This window comes from Candoia aspera, chromosome 2 (genome assembly GCF_035149785.1).
Source record: "Candoia aspera isolate rCanAsp1 chromosome 2, rCanAsp1.hap2, whole genome shotgun sequence".
NCBI classification, from domain to species: Eukaryota; Metazoa; Chordata; class Lepidosauria; order Squamata; family Boidae; genus Candoia; species Candoia aspera.
This window is the reverse complement of record NC_086154.1, coordinates 169670786-169693679: the sequence shown is the minus strand read 5'-3', so window position 1 is coordinate 169693679 and position 22894 is coordinate 169670786. Positions and strand designations below refer to the sequence as shown.

At 38.0% G+C, this 22894-nt stretch overlaps 1 protein-coding gene across 1 annotated transcript in view; it reads right to left on the bottom strand.

Moving 5' to 3' along the window:
* PAX5 (paired box 5) overlaps nt 1-22894 on the bottom strand; it is a 257700-nt gene that overhangs the window by 2050 nt on the left and 232756 nt on the right. The window contains exon 9 of the mRNA XM_063294844.1: nt 12174-12260. Within this exon, the coding sequence (XP_063150914.1) occupies nt 12174-12260 (87 nt within the window). The remainder of the gene's footprint in view (nt 1-12173; nt 12261-22894) is intronic.

The window sequence follows — 22894 nt, the reverse complement described above, 5'->3', positions numbered from 1 at the left end:
TTGCACAATATTGATGAAAAAGATTTTCTATTTCCTGTTTCAAGAGAGCCAACTGGTACATGTTTTGGGAAGATGGAGGAGAAAGGGGAAAGGGGAAGGGATAACTTGGCTTTCATTAGATGTCTTGCTTGCCACAACAGGGGCAGGAGTAAATCAGTTATTTCTCTATAAGCGTTCCTTGAGAAGGTCTGTAATAAACAGCTCTTGACTCATATTCTGAGATTTGTTTAGATGAGCTGTAATCATAGCAACCAACACAATAGCAGCCTTAACTAAGGGCTTCCCAGATGTGTTGAATTGCAATTCCTGTAATTGGCTTATGCTGAATGAGGGATTACGAAAGATGGCTTAAAATATCTGGAGAGCACAGCATTGGGGAAGGCAGTAGAATCATCTTGCTGTTGCTGCAGCAGGGCAAACAATTCAGTTCTTATGGCAGCTTAAATTTAAAAATGCATTGTAAGGTTTTATCACCAAAAGCTCTCTAACCCCATCTATTTAAAAATTGCATGGAAATTGGTTGCTTATTCTTAGTGCGTATGTATACATGAGAGATATGCAGATGATACCACTTTGATGGCTGAAAGCGAAGAGGAACTGAGGAGCCTTATGATGAAGGTGAAAGAAGAAAGTGCAAAAGCTGGTTTGCAGCTAAACCTCAAAAAAACCAAGATTATGGCAACCAGCTTGATTGATAACTGGCAAATAGAGGGAGAAAATGTAGAAGCAGTGAAAGACTTTGTATTCCTAGGTGCAAAGATTACTGCAGATGCTGACTGCAGTCAGGAAATCAGAAGACGCTTAATCCTTGGGGGAAGAGCAATGACCAATCTCGATAAAATAGTTGAGAGCAGAGACATCACACTGACAACAAAGGCCCGCATAGTTAAAGCAATGGTGTTCCCCATAGTAACATATGGCTGCGAGAGCTGGACCATAAGGAAGGCTGAGAGAAGGAAGATAGATGCTTTGGAACTGTGGTGTTGGAGGAAAATCCTGAGAGTGCCTTGGACTGCCAGAAGATCAAACCAGTCCATCCTCCAGGAAATCAAGCCAGACTGCTCACTTGAGGGAACAATATTAAAGGCAAAACTGAAATACTTTGGCCACATAATGAGAAGACAGGACACCCTGGAGAAGATGCTGATGCTAGGGAGAGTGGAGGGCAAAAGGAAGAGGGGCCGACCAAGGGCAAGGTGGATGGATGATATTCTAGAGGTGACGGACTCGTCCCTGGGGGAGCTGGGGGTGTTGACGACCGACAGGAAGCTCTGGCGTGGGCTGGTCCATGAAGTCACGAAGAGTTGGAAGCAACTAAACGAATAAACAACAAATACATGAGAGAGCCAGCATGGTATGGAGATTAAGGTGCTGGAGTAAGAAGGACTAAGTTCTGGTCCTCTCTTAGGCACAGAAACTGACTGGGTGGCTTTGAGCCAGCCATTCTCTTCCAGCCCTAGACTGGGAAGTTGAAAAACATTAATGTACCAAACCACACTGAACCATCATGGTAAACTGTGATCCATAATCTTCAATGAAGAGCCTTTACCCTGCAGTGGTTTGATTTCAGATAACAGAACATCATCAACAACAGCATATATAATATGCACACACACTCACAAATATAGACATACACATACATGCATAAACATTCACATATGCCTCTTTTGTACATGATTCTGTACAGAAAGAAGTTTAATCTGTGAAGTATTTCCGGCAGTTGTTGCATCAATTCAATATGTAAAACTATTTTTTCATATTTCAATCATTTTTTAAAAAATCTAAACTCATATTTCAAACTTGGTTTAAGGTACAAGACATCAATTCCAAGCCACCAGAACCATGATGAGTTCTCAGGGCCGTTCCTACTGCTGAGTAGAAATATTCTCCACCTATTCTTAAATTGGCAAAAAACAATAGTGGAATGGAATTTGGTGTTCCCGCTGCTTATCTTTACTGCATTTGTTTCCCATCATTGTCAATCACTCCTTCACTGGACAACAAACAACAGCATTTGCACAACTTGAGGCTGCTCTTGAAGCGTGTTTGAAGAAGGGGGAAAACACTACTTTAGCACCCGTACAGTTAAGAATGACTTAAAACTATCCCATTCATGCCTGGAACTCATGAGGTCAAGGGGGAAAAGAAGATGTTGCTAGGACATGTTTGTGCCATGATTAGATGCAAGTAGGAAGAGTCCTCCGGTTATCTGCCGCAATTTATTGAGTGCTGCTGCTGCTGCTGCTGCTGCTGTCTAACTACTATTTCAAAATGTGTGTATCACCAAAATGTACTGATTGCAAGAAAAGGAAATCAGAATTATTTTAGAGAATGAGCATTTGCCAAACGATATTATTAAGTTTTCAGACTACATGGTAATCTTCTCCCAACCACTATAGTGAGGTCATTATGGCCATGGAAGACTTGCTTCTGAATTCCAGAACTGCACATAGAGTCAGTTTTTGACTTCTGGTAACTGCCTGGTCAAATTTTGTTGGCAAGGGTTTTCAGAAGTGGCTTGCCCTTTCTAGGACTGAAAGAGAGATGCTGGCCCAAGGTCACCCAGCTGGCTTCATGCCTCAGGCAGGACTAGAACTCACAGTCTCCTGGTTTCTAGCCTGGTGCCTTGACCACTGCACCAAATTGGCTCTCAGCTCTTCCTAATGGGAACACAAAGGCCTGGTGCTATGCAACTGCAGGGAAACCTGTGCATATAGTGGTATGCAATTTTCCAATGCACTGTCCATCTTGTCTTGTGGTTTATGCATTTACTCACTAACCAAATGATGCAATAGGGTGACCATCAGAGAATAATTCAATTTCTATTCCCCAATTTTTAAACAAGACAATACTCACATTCAAATGAAGGTCATCAAATGCTGAGAGATCAAATGTACAATGGTAAACCAGTCCTCAGAAACACATAATTGTTTCTTCAATCACTAATATTTCTTTGACTGTATCTAACTTTTGCCTTCCTACTTGTCTCCCTCAGCTTCTATACCCAGAATTACTGATATGAATCAATGTTACACAAATTACTCTAGATCAAACCCAGAAATTTTACTGCTATAAAATTTCTCCTATAGAGAAATTTCTCCTATAGAGAAATTTTCAGCTTTATTAAACAAAGGAAGAAAATTATCAAAGAACTAATTATATTGTTCATATAAACTTGGTTTAAAAAAGTAGAACTTCCCTCAACAGAGTACAATTTTTTTCTTCTTCAAACCTGACCTTCTGATCCATTTTCACTACATGATGCTTTTAAAATAATCTGGCTGTTAACGTATAATTTTTCTCTGTAGCTCCCTGGCAGCATTTCATATATCTGCTGAGTTGGACTTTTTTTCCCATTCACATTTCTGTGCTGAAATCAAAAAGGTCTGTATTTAAAGTGAAAAATGAAAACATCACATTCCAAAACATTCACTCTTTGGCCCTGTCATTACACTCTCCTCTAGAATAAATTTGTCCATTCTTCTGTCATTTTTCCTTTCTAATTCATATTATCATCAATTTATTTCTTGACACAGTCATTTCTGACTTATATTTGTTCCCTAATCCTTTTATAGAAACACATAGAAGTACTGATTCTAATCCTAACTGACTGGTTCCATACCTTTTCACCTCATACGAAATAATGCCAATATTGTCAATCTTATGACACTGTCCTCTGTAACAACAACTCTCTCTATAAATATATCTATAGCTCAGGTGTATCCAAAAGGGAGCCCTGTCAGACTTACTTACAATTCACAATGTGCACAAATCACATCAGCTCAGAAGAGGGAACAGTGCATCAAATAAGATCTGCTATGATCAACATCAAGTCAAAAGTAATGAGTTAAAATGTTAAAGAAGTTATTACAACAAACCAGCATGAAATTGAATCATTTTTCTTCATTAGACTGGGTTGCTATTATCCACTTTTAACATGTTTGTATTAAGTAGACTTTAAACATGTAAGCTCGCTAGGCTTCAGTGGCTGAAACCTCTTGGGGTTGCGGGTGTGGGTGTTCATACAAACTAGGGCAGCCGTTATGACTTCAATACTTGAGCTTCAAACACAGTTTTCACAAAGATTTCTAAATGAACAGTTGTGTCAAAGAGCCTACAATTACACAAGCTGGAAATAAGAAAACACCAACATGATGTATTCATTCACTCTGCCTCTTCTCACAGAAAAGAGCATCTACAGAGGAAGCAAAGCACAGAAAGAAAAAAAGCTAAAAGACCTACAGTACATGATTTCTATACCAACATGTTTTTAGGCTATATTCATTTCCTTGACTATGAAACAGCAGATCTGATTATGTCCTACAAAGTTAACAGCAGAAGTCCTATAAGAGGCAAAGTCAACTGAGTCTCACTTTACTGGAATCTAAAGGGTATGAGCCTCTAAGTTATGACACATGGCAGATGTCAGTCAGGTCATTTAAGAAACCACAGGAAGGCGCTCATATACCATTATGATAGGCTACTGCAGTACCTGAATACCACAAAAAGAACCCCTAGGCCAAGATTACTGACATCAGTATAATGATTTATGTCATCTTTAGATTTTCTTATAATTAATGTGCTCATCAGATGAAATTTCAAATAGTGTAAAAAGCAAATCCATCTCAAAAGCCTGATTAGATGGCTTAGTTTGATCCACCCTTCAAGTTGCTATAGGTTTTAAGCAGGCTGGGGAATAAGCAATGCTGTTAGAATCTATCATAAAGCTGAAAAGTGATAGGAACACAGAAAGGTCTATTAAAGCACCTCTAAGCTATGGAACAAATATTCCTCGGAAAAGGGAAGGCAGAATGCCTCATAATGGAAGAGGTGACAAATTACTGGTACAGCAAGGATTATAAGGAAAAAATAGGTAACATTACTATAACACTCGCACTAAAAATTCTCTTGTTGTTAAAGAAAGAAGTTTAATGAAAGAAAAGATAATCAAATGCAATTCAATTCTTTAATCAATAATCATTAACAAAGATTGCAAACAACTTTGAAAATATTTGTCCTGATTTGTTCTTTCTTTATATTTTTATATTTAAAACTATTATTCTTAATAATTAATATCTAACATTGTTTAAATCTTGCTTGTTTTACCATAATATGGAAAAATGAAAATTGAGCAGAAATATTCATATGAACTATGAAAAGATATATTAGTCTACCTCCACACCACCCTCCATTCCTACTCCTCCATCTCAAAAGTAATTTGTTTCTGATTTGCTATTGTCTTCAATTCCTGGTCTCAAAACGACACAGAATCTCACCTGTGGTCTCCCCAGCTGATGAACAAAAGGGTTCAAAGAATAGCATTCAATCTGTGCCCTGCCCCAAGTTATTGCTGGTCCTGAAGTACCCCTTTACCCTACTCTACATAAAAGAATACAAGCTGGAAGTGGGGGGAAATGGCTCTGTCATGTTCACTGTTTCAATGTAGTTTATACATCGTAACGTTTCACATGCCATGGCACTGACGCGCGTTTCTGTTTGGGAGGGAGCTCCTGTGAAACCTTGTGCCAAGCTCTGTATGTTCATTACAATGGAATGTGTTTGGGTTATGTGCTCTGCTCAAGGCCTTTTCCCGCAGACCATCAGAAACCGTTAGGAGCACCTGGGATTGTGAACTTGGGAAGATTCTACTGGGGGAGGGATCTCATTTGCACCAAGGGTTTTTAGTTTGAATTTGGCGCGCTTTCATCATTCTCAGCTTTCTCTGTGATCCTGCATACTATTCTTTAATAAATCAGATATCTTAAATTCCTGCTCATGAGTCTGATAGTGTTTTAGAATAGGCAACCATTACAGGCTCAACTTCTGAATACAGTTGAAATCATGAGTGATCCTAGGTTCAGAAGCTGAGCCAGTTGGAAGCTGATTCTCAAATTGCCCTAAGCAGTAAGGTTTCTTTACCAACTGAACAGATTTGTCTGCTCTATTTGTATATCCCCATCTCTCCAACAAGACTGTGGTAGCAAGTATATATTTTGTTTTCTCGCCCTTGTAAGATAGGTTAGGTTTCAGGCATATATTCTTTGTAGTGTGCATTGTGATAAAATGAATGGTAATGAATTAAGTAATACGTATTCCCACAATTTCTCACTCCCAATTGCTTCTTTTAAGCTGGGGTACATTTGGCCATAAGGACAGATCCGGCTCCTCCCACCTGATCCTATGACCTCTATGCTGTCAGGGGCCAGGAGTTAACTGACATCATTTTGTGACACTGTTTAAATCCTGTTCTCTGATGTTAACCAATTTCCAGGGAGGTGTTGTTGTTTATTCGTTCAGTCACTTCCGACTCTTTGTGACTTCATGGACCAGCCCACGCCAGAGCATCCTGTCGGTCGTCAACACCCCCAGCTCCCCCAGGAATGAGTCCGTCACCTCTAGAATATCATCCATCCATCTTGCCCTTGGTCGGCCCCTCTTCCTTTTGCCTTCCACTCTCCCTAGCATCAGCATCTTCTCCAGGGTGTCCTGTCTTCTCATTATGTGGCCAAAGTATTTCAGTTTTGCCTTTAATATCATTCCCTCAAGTGAGCAGTCTGGCTTTATTTCCTGGAGGATGGACTGGTTTGATCTTCTTGCAGTCCAAGGCACTCTCAGAATTTTCCTCCAACACCACAGTTCAAAAGCATCTATCTTCCTTCGCTCAGCCTTCCTTATGGTCCAGCTCTCACAGCCATATGTTACTACAGGGAACACCATTGCTTTAACTATGCGGACCTTTGTTGTCAGTGTGAGGTCTCTGCTCTTAACTATTTTATTGAAATTTGTCATTGCTCTTCTCCCAAGGATTAAGCGTCTTCTGATTTCCTGACTGCAGTCAGCATCTGCAGTAATCTTTGCACCTAGGAATACAAAGTCTTTCACTGCTTCTACATTTTCTCCCTCTATTTGCCAGTTATCAATCAAGCTGGTTGCCATAATCTTGGTTTTTTTCAGGTTTAGCTGCAAGCCAGCTTTTGCACTTTCTTCTTTCACCTTCATCATAAGGCTCCTCGGTTCCTCTTCACTTTCAGCCATCAAACTGGTATCATCTGCATATCTGAGATTGTTAATGTTTCTTCCAGCGATTTTAACTCCAGCCTTGGATTCCTCAAGCCCAGCATGTCGCATGATGTGTTCTGCGTACAAGTTGAATAGGTAGGCTGAGAGTATACAGCCCTGCCGTACTCCTTTCCCAATCTTAAACCAGTCCGTTGTTCCGTGGTCTGTTCTTACTGTTGCTACTTGGTTGTTATACAGATTCTTCAGGAGGCAGACAAGATGACTTGGTATCCCCATACCACTAAGAACTTGCCACAATTTGTTCTGGTCCACACAGTCAAAGGCTTTAGAATAGTCAATAAAACAGCAATAGATGTTTTTCTGAAACTCCCTGGCTTTTTCCATTATCCAGCGGATATTGGCAATTTGGTCCCTAGTTCCTCTGCCTTTTCTAAACCCAGCTTGTACATCTGGCAATTCTCGCTCCATGAATTGCTGAAGTCTACCTTGCAGGATCTTGAGCATTACCTTACTGGCATGTGAAATGAGTGCCACTGTTTGATAGTTTGAACATTCTTTAGTGTTTCCCTTTTTCGGTATGGGGATATAAGTTGATTTTTTCCAGCCTGGTTATAGGAAATCCTCATGTCTTCTCCTCCAAAGAGAAATATGCTGTGCCTGACACAACAGGCTGACAGCTTCTGCACTTTGCCCATAAGGTGCCTTCCCCAAATGATATTAATGTGCTGGGCAAACTAATTCAAGTAAAGACTTCTCCTATGCCTGCCAACATGACTCCACCATCTGTGACCAAAAAGTTCCAGAAAAAAAATGGTAGTACACCCTTGCTTGAAATTCATAGGATGACCTATCTCTTAGACTAATCTCATTCACTCATTCATGCATTTCATTTATGCATTCCGTTCATTCATTCTTTCATTCATTCATTCATTCATTCATTCATTCATTCATTCATTCATTATGCTTGTAGATCTCTTTTAAGGGGAAAAGTCCTCCCATTCAATAATAAAATAGCTAAGTTTAATAGCAAGCATCCAACTCAGAGAGAACTTACAGTATGTCTTATCCAACATACAACTGCAGCTAAAAACCAAGAAAAGCCCAATAAAAGTTTTCCTTAAAGCTTATAATATTGAAGCTTGACAACCGTCAATTTCCAACTTATCTCAGACTTGTGGGACCACTTTGGAAAAAATTCTCCTCATTGTACTTGCCAGCTTAACTGTCCCCAGTTACAAGCATGCAAGAAAGGCATCCAATGTTGTTCTTAAAATGGAGAAGGCTGATCCAAGGAAATAAAAGAAGTATCATATTTTTAAAACAGTTGAGGTTACAGCGTTCAAACAAGGGAGCTAATGTGGAGGTTTAGGTATTGGACTTAATCAGATTGTTATAGGGATAAAATTAGGAGACCCTCCCTAAATACACCACTTTGAGTTGTCAGGGATAAGGAAACATTATTGCAAATTATTATATGATGATATGGTAATGTTATGATATATAATGATAAATTATTATTTACACTGACTTGGGAATGCAGCAGGACCTGATATGAGCAGTACAAATGTAACATGATTCGCTTATCTCATCCCCACAGATGACCAATTTTGCAGGAAGGTTGTTTTGCGTATAATAATTGGGAGAGAATTATGAGAATTGCATCAGGCTTCATAGAGAAAAAAAAGAATAACATAAATAATAATATTGGATAGTTGCACTAGCAAGTAACTGATAAAAGTTTACAAACTTGTGAGATTTCCTCCCCATTAAATAAATCTTCCTTGCATGAGTTATTAGAAAGCTTTATTTACCTATGAAAAAAATGGCAGAATGTTTCCTCATGGATTCTGAATGAATCAATAATGAAGAAGCTGATGGAGAAACATTGTTTTGCCTGTTTGGTCAGAATATGTACACCCTTGCTAACTAATATTGCAAGAACAAAAAACCCAAGAATTTCAATAGATGCTTAGATTACATCCTTTTTAACAAGGATATAATATTTTAGAAATGACCTAATTGTATTTTATGTTGTTGGAAATGCAGTGAAATTAATGCTTTATTTAAATTTATTGTTCCTTTTTGGCAAGAAGCAATTACATGCATTAACTCAACTTTGAGATTTAATATTTTCAGTTCTGAACAAAGAAAATGGACTTATAGTCAAAAGGCTTCAGCATCAGAAAAGACAAACATATGGCTCCAACTATTCAGTGGCTTGCAGAATTGATTACTATAGATCAGTTATGGATGACTGTAACTAATCATGGCTTCAATGAATTGATGTTTGTAAATATACTGTACAGTATATCTTGTATACTTCTGGAGGCGTGTTCAGTTTTTTCCCCCCCTTCTTTTCTAATTTTGTGTATTAATTTTTTTTCTTTGTTTTTAGTTTATTTAATTAAAAAAACTCTTTAAAATATTGCACAGAAAAACTGCGATATTAACAGACCATATACTGCCCTAGCTCTCAGAAATACTGCATTTCAGGACAAAGGACCCTATAAAATAGATGACTTTAGGAGAAAGTTTTAAACATTTCTTGTTTATACTGTCTTTTGTCCAGATCGATCATTTCCGATAAAACTGAGGAATGCATGATAGACATAGCAAACCTAAAATTTTAATCCTCATGTTTCCAGAACAAACAGGCAAAAAAACATATGAATAATATCTGGCTAGAGAAGCTGATTTGTCCAAATAAGATATTTTGTTGAATGAGTTTCAGTTACTGCACCCTATTAAATATTATTGGGTTTCTTTTTCTTAAAAAAAATGTTATGGTTAACTTATCATAAACAGTGTATTTGTAGCCAGTGCAGGACAGACTGTCATATTAGCTGTCTGCAGACAGTTTTATATTGGACTACCTTGATAAAAATGATACCTATCCTGGGATCCAAATTGATTCAGTTTAAGCTACCATCTCAGGAAGCTACTATTTCACTGTGTTGCATATATGGAGAGACTTGTCTTGCCAGTCAGGAAGGAGTAACAATCAAGTAACAATCAAGGAAATTAGTACTTGCATGTGTGAGAACTGGCTCCGAGATCTTCTGTTCATGCTTTTTGCAAGTAGCTATAGTCCATTTTATGTAAAGCTAGTTGGCCTTGAGTTGAGTGTGTGCTGAATCAAAACAGTATTAGAAAACAGCTGCCGATTTGGGCTGCAAGCAACACCAGACCCTTAGTTACAGCACAGTAAATGGCAATTTTGTACCATAAAAAGCAGTGTGACACAGGATGCTATAACCCATCAATTACTCCCAAAGGATTTGTTTAAGGGCAAGAAATGTGATGGGTAGAGCTTAGGTGGCTCAATTACTTAGGGACTCAATTACTTAAAACAAAGAAACTGAATTTTAAAAAATGACAAAAATTCAAAATTATTTCTCTGCTAGAGGTCACATATAACAACCTTGCCATCCATAAATCTGAAAGTCTCTAAGGCACAATATCTCTCTGCTAGAGAAGTGACAATTAATTGGTATTTTACTTACCTCATTCACATAGATTATGCAGGAGAATTCTAATCACCATGTGCTACACACATGTAAGGTCAAGTTGGGCCAGACTTTGACAGTGGCGTAAAATGGATGTTGCTTATCCTCCTTGTTAAAGTAAGGGTGGAGGTGAGTTACTTAGGGATTTCCTAGAGCTGACACCAAGGGCCTGCAAGGAGATTTTCCAGAACCAATTGGATTCTGCCTTACTGCAAAAATTACATGCCCTAAAATCTCCCACGTGTGTCTGGGTGCTAAACTTCTAATAAAGAACAAAATGGAAAAGGAAAGAGATTGAGGAGGAAAGAAGAGATCCCAACGAAAGGTTATTCATTTGGAAATGTAAGTTATGCTGCTGTCTTCTACTGAAACAGCATCATCTTTACTGAATCCTAAATACTGAAGGAGGCATATATTTAGCCAGAAGTATGATGAAACATATGCAAAAACTTTTTATGTTCTCCCCCTTAATTTGCTCTACATTAAATAAAATGGGGGAGCACGAATTCAGAAAACTAGCCAGAAAACACTAAAGGGATGCACTGCTTTGGAAGAGTTACTTCAGAACATACAGCTAGAAGTGGACTCTTCTCCCATGGGGACATCCTGAAAAAGACACTGCTGCTTTAATGAGCTGCAGACAGCTTCATCATTCAGACTTCCACACATTTTAATGCATTTTTTTCAAATTAATTCCAAAACACAATGGAGCCTTAATAAAGCCTGCAGGCATAACACGTAGCCAAAACTGAATAAAGCCAATAGCTTGGGGGAGCTAAATGTAATATTGGAAAGGATTCAACTTCCCATAGGTTACCTTTCTTTTATACCCCTGCTGGTTATGGCTAAATTTATGTGCCAAAAGCAAAAGGGACAGCGGGAACAGGGATCCCTTTTTCAAACTCCTCTCATCTCTCTGAATAACCATGGCAGTACTTATAGTTTTGATGGTCTGAAAGTGAGCCACAGAAAATCTTGGCAAATGCCTTCTGAGATGTTTGTTGTGATGCCTGAATATGGATATCTTAATTATGGTTTGTTGAAAGAAGGCAATTACATACAGAGTTGTGGTATGTTCCTATCTCTCACAACATTTACATCAAACAAACAAGAGTTACTTGAAAGTAAATTTAACTAAAAACAAAGAGATTTCAGGTTAAAATTTAAGCATGAAAGGGTTGTAAATTATTGAGTTCTGGTCTGTGTACCTTGATGACTAAACATTTGAACTAAGCATTTTATATACTGTTGTTGACTATAAAATAGACATTGCTGTTTAGGATGCTTTGAAGCATCCAGGATCACATTGCTGAATGTGATCCTGGATGCTTCAAAGCAAATAAAATTAGCGGCAAATAAAATTAAGATCATATCTTCTTTACTGCATTTCCATTAGTGCTGGTATGGGAATGTGTTATTTGCTCTCAGCCTTAAATCTTTCTATTTCAGTACTGATTTGGTGGCAGTAGTTGCATTCCTTCTTTTGAAACAGTTTTAGAAAAGCTAAGCAGTATATTTGCTCTTTTCTGAAAAAGAGCAAAATCTAGCCATTATTTGCCAGTCACAGCCATTATATCACCAGCCCCATTATTGGTCTCCTGAATTTTGGACTAGGCTGTCACTTAAGTGGTATGGGAACAAACTTACCTAACAATCCAGGGTTAGGAAATCTCCAGGAATCATTGTATGTTGAATACTGTGGGTGGCTGTATGGACTTCCAGAAAACTCACTCCCTGAAATAAAGAGAAAGGGAACCACTCAGTGAAATAATCAAGAAGAACAAGTTAAAAAGCAGGGACAGTTAAAAAGCCATCTGAATTCTAGCAGATGACTTGGTACAGCGAATGAAAAGAAAGAGTATTCTTGGTTATGATATCTTGTCTGTACTGTTATAATCCGGATGCTGATCATCTTACACTACAATTGTTCTTAGATTCTTTATTCCTGCTACTGCATCTGTTGCTCACATTTTAAATCATTTTACTGTTTTTGTACTCATAATCAACAGTACTGAAATTGGAAGGTGGGATTAAACAATGAATTACTACACTGGGTTTTTTACTGTTTTCTGAGAAACAAGTTCAGTATAATTGAGAAAAACAAGCTAAGTATAAATCTTTATATCTTTTTGTTGCTTTTTATTTTAGTAAGTTCTACAGAGCTGTTTAGGTGGTGATTTTGAATAAAATTCAATCACATTTAGTTTCAGTTGTGCTGCATTGATGTTGAATTGCCTAAATGCTTTTTTATAATCCACATACTTTTTGGGAAGGGGGGGTATTTTTATCAGCCAGTTTAAAGAAAGCATATTTTAAAAGTTCAAAAAAGAGACATAAAAAATGAAAGAATAAAATAAAATCGAATAAATAGGGATTCTGAAATCTCATAGAGGTTATAGGTCTCTAATATATCATTGATTAGTTTCAAATAATTGAATATATTATGTACTGTATCACTTTGAAGGCTAAGAATCACTATTAAACTTTAAGTATGAGTGAATATCAAGAACTATGATCATCACAGCATAAATCACCAAATAAAATTTTGTAATAAATTCAGTAATTCAGTCCATATTACTAAGAATATTACTATTCTGATAAAGGTAACCCATACTATTGAAATATCAATTCTATGCAAAGGGAACCCAAATTGTAGATGTGGTATTAGTTCATGTATTAAGTTATAATCTAGAAATGGTTTCCAGTTTGAGTTTATTTATTTGTTTTATAGGCTGCCAGATCCTAAATGACTCTGGATGGCTTACAATTTAAAAAACAACAACATATAAAAGAATATAACCAACCAGAAGAGCAAAATACCAAAACAAAACCAATCAGACCATACCAAGCAAAAGGGGCTTTACAATCATTCTGTTCCCAAAATCTGGGAGAACAACCAGGTCGTCAATGGTTTCCTGAATGACGTAAGAATGTCTGGAGGGAGTTGAATTCTGTCAGATTTACTTTTAAGGTACAAGGTTATTCTAGACATCAAAGTATACTCTCACAACTTGGTTAGCCATTATTTCATTGAGGGGAACCAAACAACCTTTTAAAAAAGAAGCATATTATATCTTCGCAGCAATTGCCATATTCAAGTTAATTCAAGTTGAAAGGATGTATGGTTGGGTAAAATGGGTTGAATAAGAATATCGCAGACTATCATAGGTTGAAAGGTGAATTCACCTTTTAAAATGTGCTTCATTCCAGCATTAATCATTTTCCAGAATAGTTGAGCTTTACAATATTGCCACCAGATATGAAAAAGTTATTCAACCTACTCATTACATTTCCAGCAATTTTTTAAGAATGAATGGTCCATTTTGGCAATCAAGTCTGGAATAATATATCAAGATCTTATACCAATTTTTCTCTGAGTATATATTCCAGGTGAATTTAATGTTCTTCCATTAAAATCTCCATTGTTGTATCTCTACTGCATTCAAATTCTGCATCCATTTAATCATGCAGTCTTTGACTTGTTGGGATTCTGAGTCATACTTCACTAGTAATTTATAAATAAGGCTCAGCAAATGTTCTGAATTGCAATCAAGTCTTTCAGTATTCCCACTTGTTTCTGCAATTCTTCTAATACTATGCTACATATTTGAAGATACTGAAAGTGATCAAGGAGACTGGACCTTTATGAAGTTTAGAGTTTCAAAAGATTTTATCTTATTAATCATTAAATCATGCAATCTGAATGGTTAGCTTTCTACTGAGCAAGTTTCTTGCTACCTTCCTCTTCATTAAAGTAAACATTTAATAGCAATACAAGGGGGTAGGGATCTGGACTGATTATTTTTCTGTATTTATCCCAGGCATTCCATATATTACTTATTATTGAATAATCTCTTATAAATTGTTTGCTTGAATTATGTTAATCCAGACATATTTATGCAGACTCTCTGGATGTCCTGCCCCTTTTGTAGATGTAACCAGGCTATAAGGAGATATAATCTACTCCAAATCTTCTGAATTCATCTTTTGATGCACATTCCATTGCCAAGTACCACTTTGGTTCTCCTGTGCAATGGAAAAGTAAAACTATAGTCTCCCTTGAGTCAAGTTCAAATCTGGTGATTTCAAGGTCACATCCATGTATCACTATATTAGTTGAGGCATTCCAAGGACAGGTAGGTGGCAACTTGGATTCTGCAGATACAAAGCCCCTTGCTTCCCCCTGAAATAGAACTTTTAACAGGGCATCTTGATATCAGCACAACTAATTCATTAATTAGAGGGGAAAATATTTTTAAATCTGCTGATAAAAATTGCCTCATAGCTGCATCTCTGCTTTGGAATCTATCAGCTGAAAAGATTTGGGAAATTGAAGGTTATTTACCCATACGTCCTCCTTCATGAATTCCTTTGGTATCATCTATTATTTTCAGCAAAACAGAAGTATTTTTTGCCCTATAGTTCTTTTGAGAAAGGAAAATTTATTGTTGTTTAATAAAGATTTCTGCAACAAGGCGGCATAGAGTTCCTATTGATTTGGCATATGCCACTGTCTTTGTGGGGGGAAATTATTAGATAATAATCAAGGGAAGACATGGTTTTCCTTCTATCTGGCTATATTTTCCTTTTTAGAAAAGGCACTAGAAAAATATATTGGCCCTGTTTAGATGAGATATCTCTCTATGGAAATAAATCTTGGAAATCTTGCACAAACTTAAAACAGTATGCCTGTGAAGTTCGAATCTGTTAGAACATCGACATTATGGGGGTCCTATCCTAAGACTACATGTTTATTTTAGTGTAGTATCACACGACTGGGATTCTAGGACGAACAATCAAGACAGATGCCATGTAGGGGCCTGGTTGCCACATTTTTACTATTTCTTGTCTGCTTTCTGTGGTATTTGACAGTGAATCAATGTTACTTCCCCACTGTGGAAACTAATGTAATGAAGTTCATGTAGGCTAGCTTTCAAATAAACATTTCCCTGTCCCCTCCTGTAAATTTAATTGGTACAGACCCACCAGGAGACTGAAACATTTTGTAAAGAGAATGTGAGCCTTTTCACACTTTATCTTGGAGCATGATTTCTACTGAACATGAAGACTATGTAGGCTCTTAATAAACTGACTGATTTTAACTATTCCACAATATCAGCTACCCCTGGAGGTAGTAGTGAGAGCGAAATTAGAGTTATGTGTTTAAATTAGCCTGGCCTCTTTATGAGCTACTTCACACATAGAAAGCGACCATCATACTCTTTTTCTCTGCTAAAACTACTCTGTCAATATCATGAGAAAAATAGACCTCTTAATCAATTCTTACTTTCCTTTAAATGGAAGCTAACACTAGATACAAGATCTAAATAAATTTGGAGTGTAGCCTTAAACAGGAAGTGATTAATAAATTAGTGACGACCGACAGGAAGCTCTGGCGTGGTCTGGTCCATGAAGTCACAAAGAGTCAGAAGCGAATAAACAACAAAGCCTTAAACAGAGTCAGATTTAAGCTTTACATTAATTTTATGAATGGTTCACTTAGCAAAAATATCCATCTGAATCCTTTTCTTTATAGCTGAGCCTGTCGACTAAACCCAGTCTGCTTTTGATTTAGTTTTGATTTAAGAATAGATGCATGTAATAGTTTCAATTTGCATAATTACCAATAATTTATTATTAAAATAAACGGTTTGAGTTTTTTAATAGCAGTTCCAATAACATCACACTGTACTGATGTTATACTACTGAAACATCATACACAAACACATGGAGGCAATAAGACCTATCTCTATCAATTTACTACGTCCTTGGAGGCCCCTGTATTTCTACAGTAGGCCAGTTCTTCTCAGCCAGTATATGCATTGTTCACAAGTCACTGAAACACTAATATTAAATCAAAAATAATATAACAGAATGCCTGTAAACATCTAAATGCCTTTCTATCATGTTGTAAACCATGTCCTGATTACCAGGAAACACACTGAGACAATGACTTGGTCTCTAATATTTATTAGTAGTACTTAACAAGAATCCTAACAAACTGAGAAGGCGTGGGAAAACCCAGCCATATAAACCCCAAAGGTTAAGGCGGTCCCGATCTGTGTCTCTTTGAATGGCTGAACAGTTCCTCAGTGCTACGCATGCGCTTGACAGTCTGGGTGGGAGCCCCCTGCTCGCCATCCTTACTCATGACAACCAGATTTCCTTGAGTGATTAGTGGGACATAAGATACTAAAGATTGAGAACCACAGGTTAGACAGAGATTCATACATATATTTTGCACACCTACTGTACCCTCTTCATGAGTGGTTGGATTGGATATCATGTGCTCATATTGTTGAACACATATATGTTGACACAACCAAACCTTTGTATCCAGAATCCAGTGAATTGACGGGGAATGCATGGCTTTACTACAAATTGTTTTTACTTGTCTCACAAGGTCCAACAGAAGAGGAGTGCTATGGATCCCAATGATCAAAAACGGTCACCTAGTGGGACCCAGAAAGCGGACCTTTTCTGTTGCAATACCTGCCCCTAGAACAGCATACCCCTAAGATTCAACTTGCGCCGATTCTCCAGCTTTTAAGGAAGCCTTAAAGGCCTGGTTGTGTTTCCAGGCATGGAGGTCAGAAAGTTAGTAGTTTCAGCCATGAGATGTTGTGGGTTTTAACTGTTGTTTTGGGTATTGCCTGTGGTGGCCATGTAAGTATATATGCATGTTGTGGATTTGGGGCTGAGTATATTCTGATGTGATTTTTGTTGTTTTTATGTGTTGTTAGCCACCCAGGCACTGAATTCCCAGTATTAATACTAATTCATACATTAATATGGGGAACTCTGTGCCAATTTCATGCATGCTCTATGCCCATCCCTGAACTCAATAGGAGGTTCCTGGAGGAATTACTCTATCACCATACAGTCTGGAAGAAGAAATCTCATAAGCTTCATTTTCCTTGCTCAGGTAAATCTCCTTCCATACTCTTGCAGCCAGCTACGCTATTTCCCTGCCTCTGTGGAGAATGATGTTCTGCTTCCAGCAATAATCAGCACTCCTGCCCAGGTATCAGTAGAAAGAAGCTGATCTTCTTCCCACTATCTCCTCCACCTCTACTCTCTTTCCCATCTCTTATCTCTCTCTCTCTCTCTCTCTCACACACACACACACACAGACACACAAACACAGACACAGATCTCCAGGCCTCTCTGGGGGATGCTCTATTGCCTGACAGGCTGAGGCTTCCAATTCTCTGTTTTTTATGCCTCAGTGGTCAGGGTGTCAGGCTCCTGCAGTACAGACTAGCCAGGAGCTAGAGGAGTCACTGAATACCATCAGTTTGGTGACAGTAGCGCTCGCTTCATCCCACATACTCTGCATATCCATCAGCCATGCAAAAGGGTGGGAGGAAAAGAGGGAAAAGAAGCTGGCAAGCAACAGAGCGGGTGGAAAGAGAGTGAAAGGGAAGCCACCATTAACATCCCAGGCCTTGGACAGATAAATGGATCAGGAGTACTGCGAAAGCAAGCGAGATGAATGGACACTGCATGAGTGCCTCGTGATTTCCACCAGCTCCTCCTGCACCCATCAGATGGACTTCTTGACAGCCCTGTTTAATGATCAGTCCAGTCCAGAGCAATACTATGCATCAGCTACCCAGGGGAATTGTGTGCTCTTGTCTGGGAGGAGAAGGCGGGAGGCAGATGATTAGGAAGATGAAATATTTCATAAAATGATAGTTCAATACATTGTTTTTTAATGATTACATGGCAAAGCCCTTAATTAAGACTGCTGCTTTTTACAAATGATCCCATCACCTAATTGCATTGCAGAAAAATGCTTCTTCAGCCAACAAGACACTAAGAAGCCGGACAATGATTTCAGTGGTTTATGCTGCATGTGATCTGAGAAAAGGAAAAAAAAACCCAACCCCATGGCTTGATATTAAGAAATATTTATTCCAATTTTTTTCAGGTATCCTATGTAGTCTAAAGCTAGGACTTCTGGTCAACATCTCACTCTAATTGAATAGGTTAGTTTACTGATGTTACTTTTGGAACTCAAAACAGGTGATTATTTTCTTTTGGGTTTTCAGATTCTTCTGAATGCTTGGAATGTTGCTCAAGACAGTTCCATCAATATCTTCCCACTGCTCTGGCAGGTTTTGGGAAGGATGTGATTTCTGCTCTTTTGGGAGGATATAAAAGTTATAAAAATGATTGACTCCCTAAGCACCAGATTGGATCTGTCTGAAAAAATGGTATCTCCATTCGAACACATTAATATGTTTACAGCTGATTTATTGAAAAGCAACAAGATCCTTCACACCCAAGTAATATCTTTAAAATTTCAGTCTTGCTGATCCAGGTTACCCATGGAATTTCAGAAGGAAGCCCTAATACATAAATCGTTAGCTCTGTTAGAAGAGTATCAAGTAGCTATTGAGAAGGCTGGTTGTGTTCCAGTTTTTCTTTTTTGACTGCTGATAAGTGGTGGCCATTATGAAGTTTCTCCTATTTGCCATGAAAAATGAGTTACTACAAATACTGCAATCCACTCAAACAACTGAACAGGGGGGAAATAAACTTAATTATGTTCTTTCAAGATTATACTAAGAAATTCCAACAATTTGGAAAGAAGTTCAGTGGTGTAAGAACAATGGCTCATGAGAAGAATTTTCAGTGTTTTATCAGTTGCTCCACATCTTTGTTCTTAAAGCATTGGATACTGTCCAGATATTCTTTCACTTTACTGAAGAAATTTTTTTTAAAAATCTTTACTGAAGCTTGGCTGAAGTCTCTGTAGATGATTGAAAACCTTCTGTGTTCGCTGTTGGACCTATTTGTAACTGCAGGCCACCAACTTTTTATCTCTTGCTCCTAATTAGGCCTTTGCCGGTTTTATTTAGTTCATCTTGTTGCTAGAAAGAAAATGTTTTAAATTGTATTTCTTTCAAAACAGCAGTTGTTTGCTTTTGTTCTCCTCCCCTCTTTGTTTTCTTTCCTTCTTATATTTGGCTTTGTTTAAAATACACATAAGTCAACTAGCAAAAAACAACAACTTTCCCCCCTTTTTTTCCAAGTTAGTTCATGTAATAATAAACAAATGAATAAAGAGAGTAGAGGGTATCAAAGAAGCTTGGGTTAAGATTGACTGCCACCAGTCTGCAAGTAGATTTTATTTTTGCCTTTATCACTCACTTTTTTTCCTATTTATTTTTCACTCTTCATTTACTTGAGAGCCAGTCTGGTGTAGCGATTAAGGTACCAGACTAGAAACCAGGACACTGTGAGATCTAGACCAGCCTTAGACACGAAGCCAGCTGAGTGACCTTGAGCTAGCACTTTCTCTCAGCCTTAGGAAGGAGGCAATGGTAAACCACTTCTTTTTACTTATATATTAGTTTGGAATGGCTATCTTGTTGTAAATGTAAGACATATCTAGTTCATGCCTCTTTTGTTATTCTCTGTTTCCAATATAATGTATTTCTTAAGGTAGTGTCTCTTGTACCATAGAATGCTAAGAAGTAGGGGATCATTTTTTTTTAGATTTTTTTATCCTGCCTTTATTAGTTTTGTAAATAACTCAAGGCGGCAAACATACCTCATACTCCTTCTTCCTCCTATTTTCCCCACAACAGCAACCCTGTGAGGTGAGTTGGGCTGAGAGAGAGTGACTGGCCCAAGGTCACTCAGCCAGCTTTCATGCCTACAGCAGGACTAGAACTCTCCTACTACACCTGATTGGCTGTTGGGCTGAGAGAGAGTGATTGGCCCAAGGTCACCCAGCTGGCTTTCATGCCTACGGCGGGACTAGAACTCACTTTCTCCTGATTTCTAGCCTGGTGCCTTCACCACTAGACCAAACTGGCTGTCTAAAGTCTAGGAAATGGTAGCCAAAGTTGCTTTTCTTTTTTTTCTTCCTTTTTTTACATGAAATCATATCTTTCCAAATGATAAGCAGCTTTTTAAAGGAAAACTTGGGATAAGGGAGGTATATGTACACCTAAATGTGCAAGAGGGACGGATTACTAGATTTTCTAAGTTATTTATTGAAGAAGCATTTGATAAAGAAGGTTGCTTTTTAATATTTCTTGTCTGATTGGGAGATCACTATCAAGCAGGCTCTATCACAGAATGTCTAAAACATACATACATACATACATACATACATACATACATACAATATTAGGTTTCAACATGTGTATACTACTGTAAGTCAGTGAACCATATAACAATTGGAAAGGATGTATTTCTTATTCTGGACCCATATTCTGGATCCATTTCTACATTGGTTATAACACTTCCCAATTCTTGGGTTTTGAAATATTTTGCAGGATGGTGTTCATAAAATAGTATCCCTTTGGTTTCACCTTCAGGGTTTAAGGATGGAAGGCACTGTCCTGCAGGGTTCTACCTAGATGATTCCAGTTTATGGGTGGAGATGAGAATGCTACCTTATGGAGTTCTGCAGGGATCAATCACCTTCCCTCTACTTTTCAATATCTACATTAGCCAGGTAGGAGGGATTATCTGCCAGTTTTAGATGAGGTATCATTGGTAAACTGATGCTACTCAGTCATATAACCCAGGCAGAGCTAGAGATGCCATGGAAATACTAAAGGCTGTGGAAATCTGGATAGGATGAACCACCTGAAGCTGTATCCCACAAAGGCAGAGTTGCTGTTTGTCCAAAGATCCCCTATCTCTTTCTGCTCCAATTATAACACTAGTTGGGGTGGTATATTCCCTAAAAACAGCAGGATCACAAGTTGAGTGTCATCCTGGACACATAGGAGTTGCTGGATGTGCAAGTAGAGACTGTGGCCTGGAGGGCATTGGTGTACAACTTGTGGACCTACCTGGAGCAAGAAGACCCATAACAGTAATTCATGCCCATATCACCACAGAGTAAACTACTACAGTGCACTTTACACATGATTACCTTTGAAGATTACACAAAAACTTCAGCAAGGGCAAAATGCATCTTCAGCAATGAGAGTCACTGCAGCCATTAAATTCATTTTAACTTTTAAAGCTTTATATGTCTTGGTTTTAAGTAGCTACAAGACCACTTTCTCCAGGTAGAGCTGGCTCATCCAATATGTCCTCACAAGAGATAAGATCATGAAGGCCCTGAGGTGGTCTTGCTCAATTATGCTCCCAATCCTGTGGAAGTTAGATTAGCCCTAAACATTGCATTCCTTCACAGAGCAGCCAAGACAGAGCGATTCCACAGGGCTTCTGAGGGCTGACATCATTCAGTGTAGGGTGGGTACCTGTAGTTATTACATTTATTATTTTTATTCTGTTCTGTTATGATGCCTTTTGGGTTTTAACTACATTCCTTTTTTGTGTTTTATTATTATAATCTACAGTGAATCATGAGATTGGGTGAAGACTAAATAAATAAATTACATACATGAATTTAATTTAGTGGATATTTAGAACTCTATAAAATCTTCTCAATGCAAATACATTTCTCTTTCTTCCATACCCAGAAGTTATTTTAGTCTAAATCATTTCCTGGCATTTCATTTATTCTTTGGTATCTTGAGTTAAAATATGTGAGACAGATGTTCTATTTCAGACCATGGTCTTTAAAATTCATAATTAAGACAATAATTTAAATACGTATTTCAAATAGTTTCTGAATGTATGTTGAATGATACCAATTTTGCAAAGGTGATGAAACAGCAGATTGTTTCATATTAACAGAAGCCCAGTTATTCAGAGTCTTTGGTGTAGGGCACTGCACAAGCATTTATCTGGTGCCACGTTATTGTATATACTTTAAAAGAAAAGTAGCAGTGGCTTCAAAGTTAAGGTAAAAGGATTATAGAACTATTATATGATTATATATTATGGTGTACTATATATTATGCATTAAGGATCATATGGTGAAAGGTGAAAGGTCTTCTGTGCAAGTCATGTCTGACCCTTTGGGGGGACGCCACTTTCGCGACGTTTTCTTGGCAGACTATAGCGGGGTGGTTTGCCATTGCCTTCCCCGGTCGTCACCTTCCCCAGCAAGCTGGGTGCTCAGTTTACAGACTTCAGAAGGATGGAAGGCTGAGTCAACCTGAGCCGGCTACCCGAGAATCCAGCTTCCGCTGAGATCAAATTCGGGTCGTGGGGAGAGTTTCGGCTGCAATACCGCCGCCTCCTACTCTGCACCACACGAGGCCGTAAAGGATTATATGTACACAGTTATACAGGAAAAATAGGAAATCAACTGATAATTCCTGGGAACCACAAATTCTTTAAATCCCTTTTCAGACCTTATTTTAAAGTTATTTACTATGGCCGCTGTTGATACTCTAGGGATTACTTTCACAACTTGTACCTTCCACTTGTCTTCAACTCCACAATCCCTAGCTCCTGTACTATGTTTGGGAAGACTGGACCAT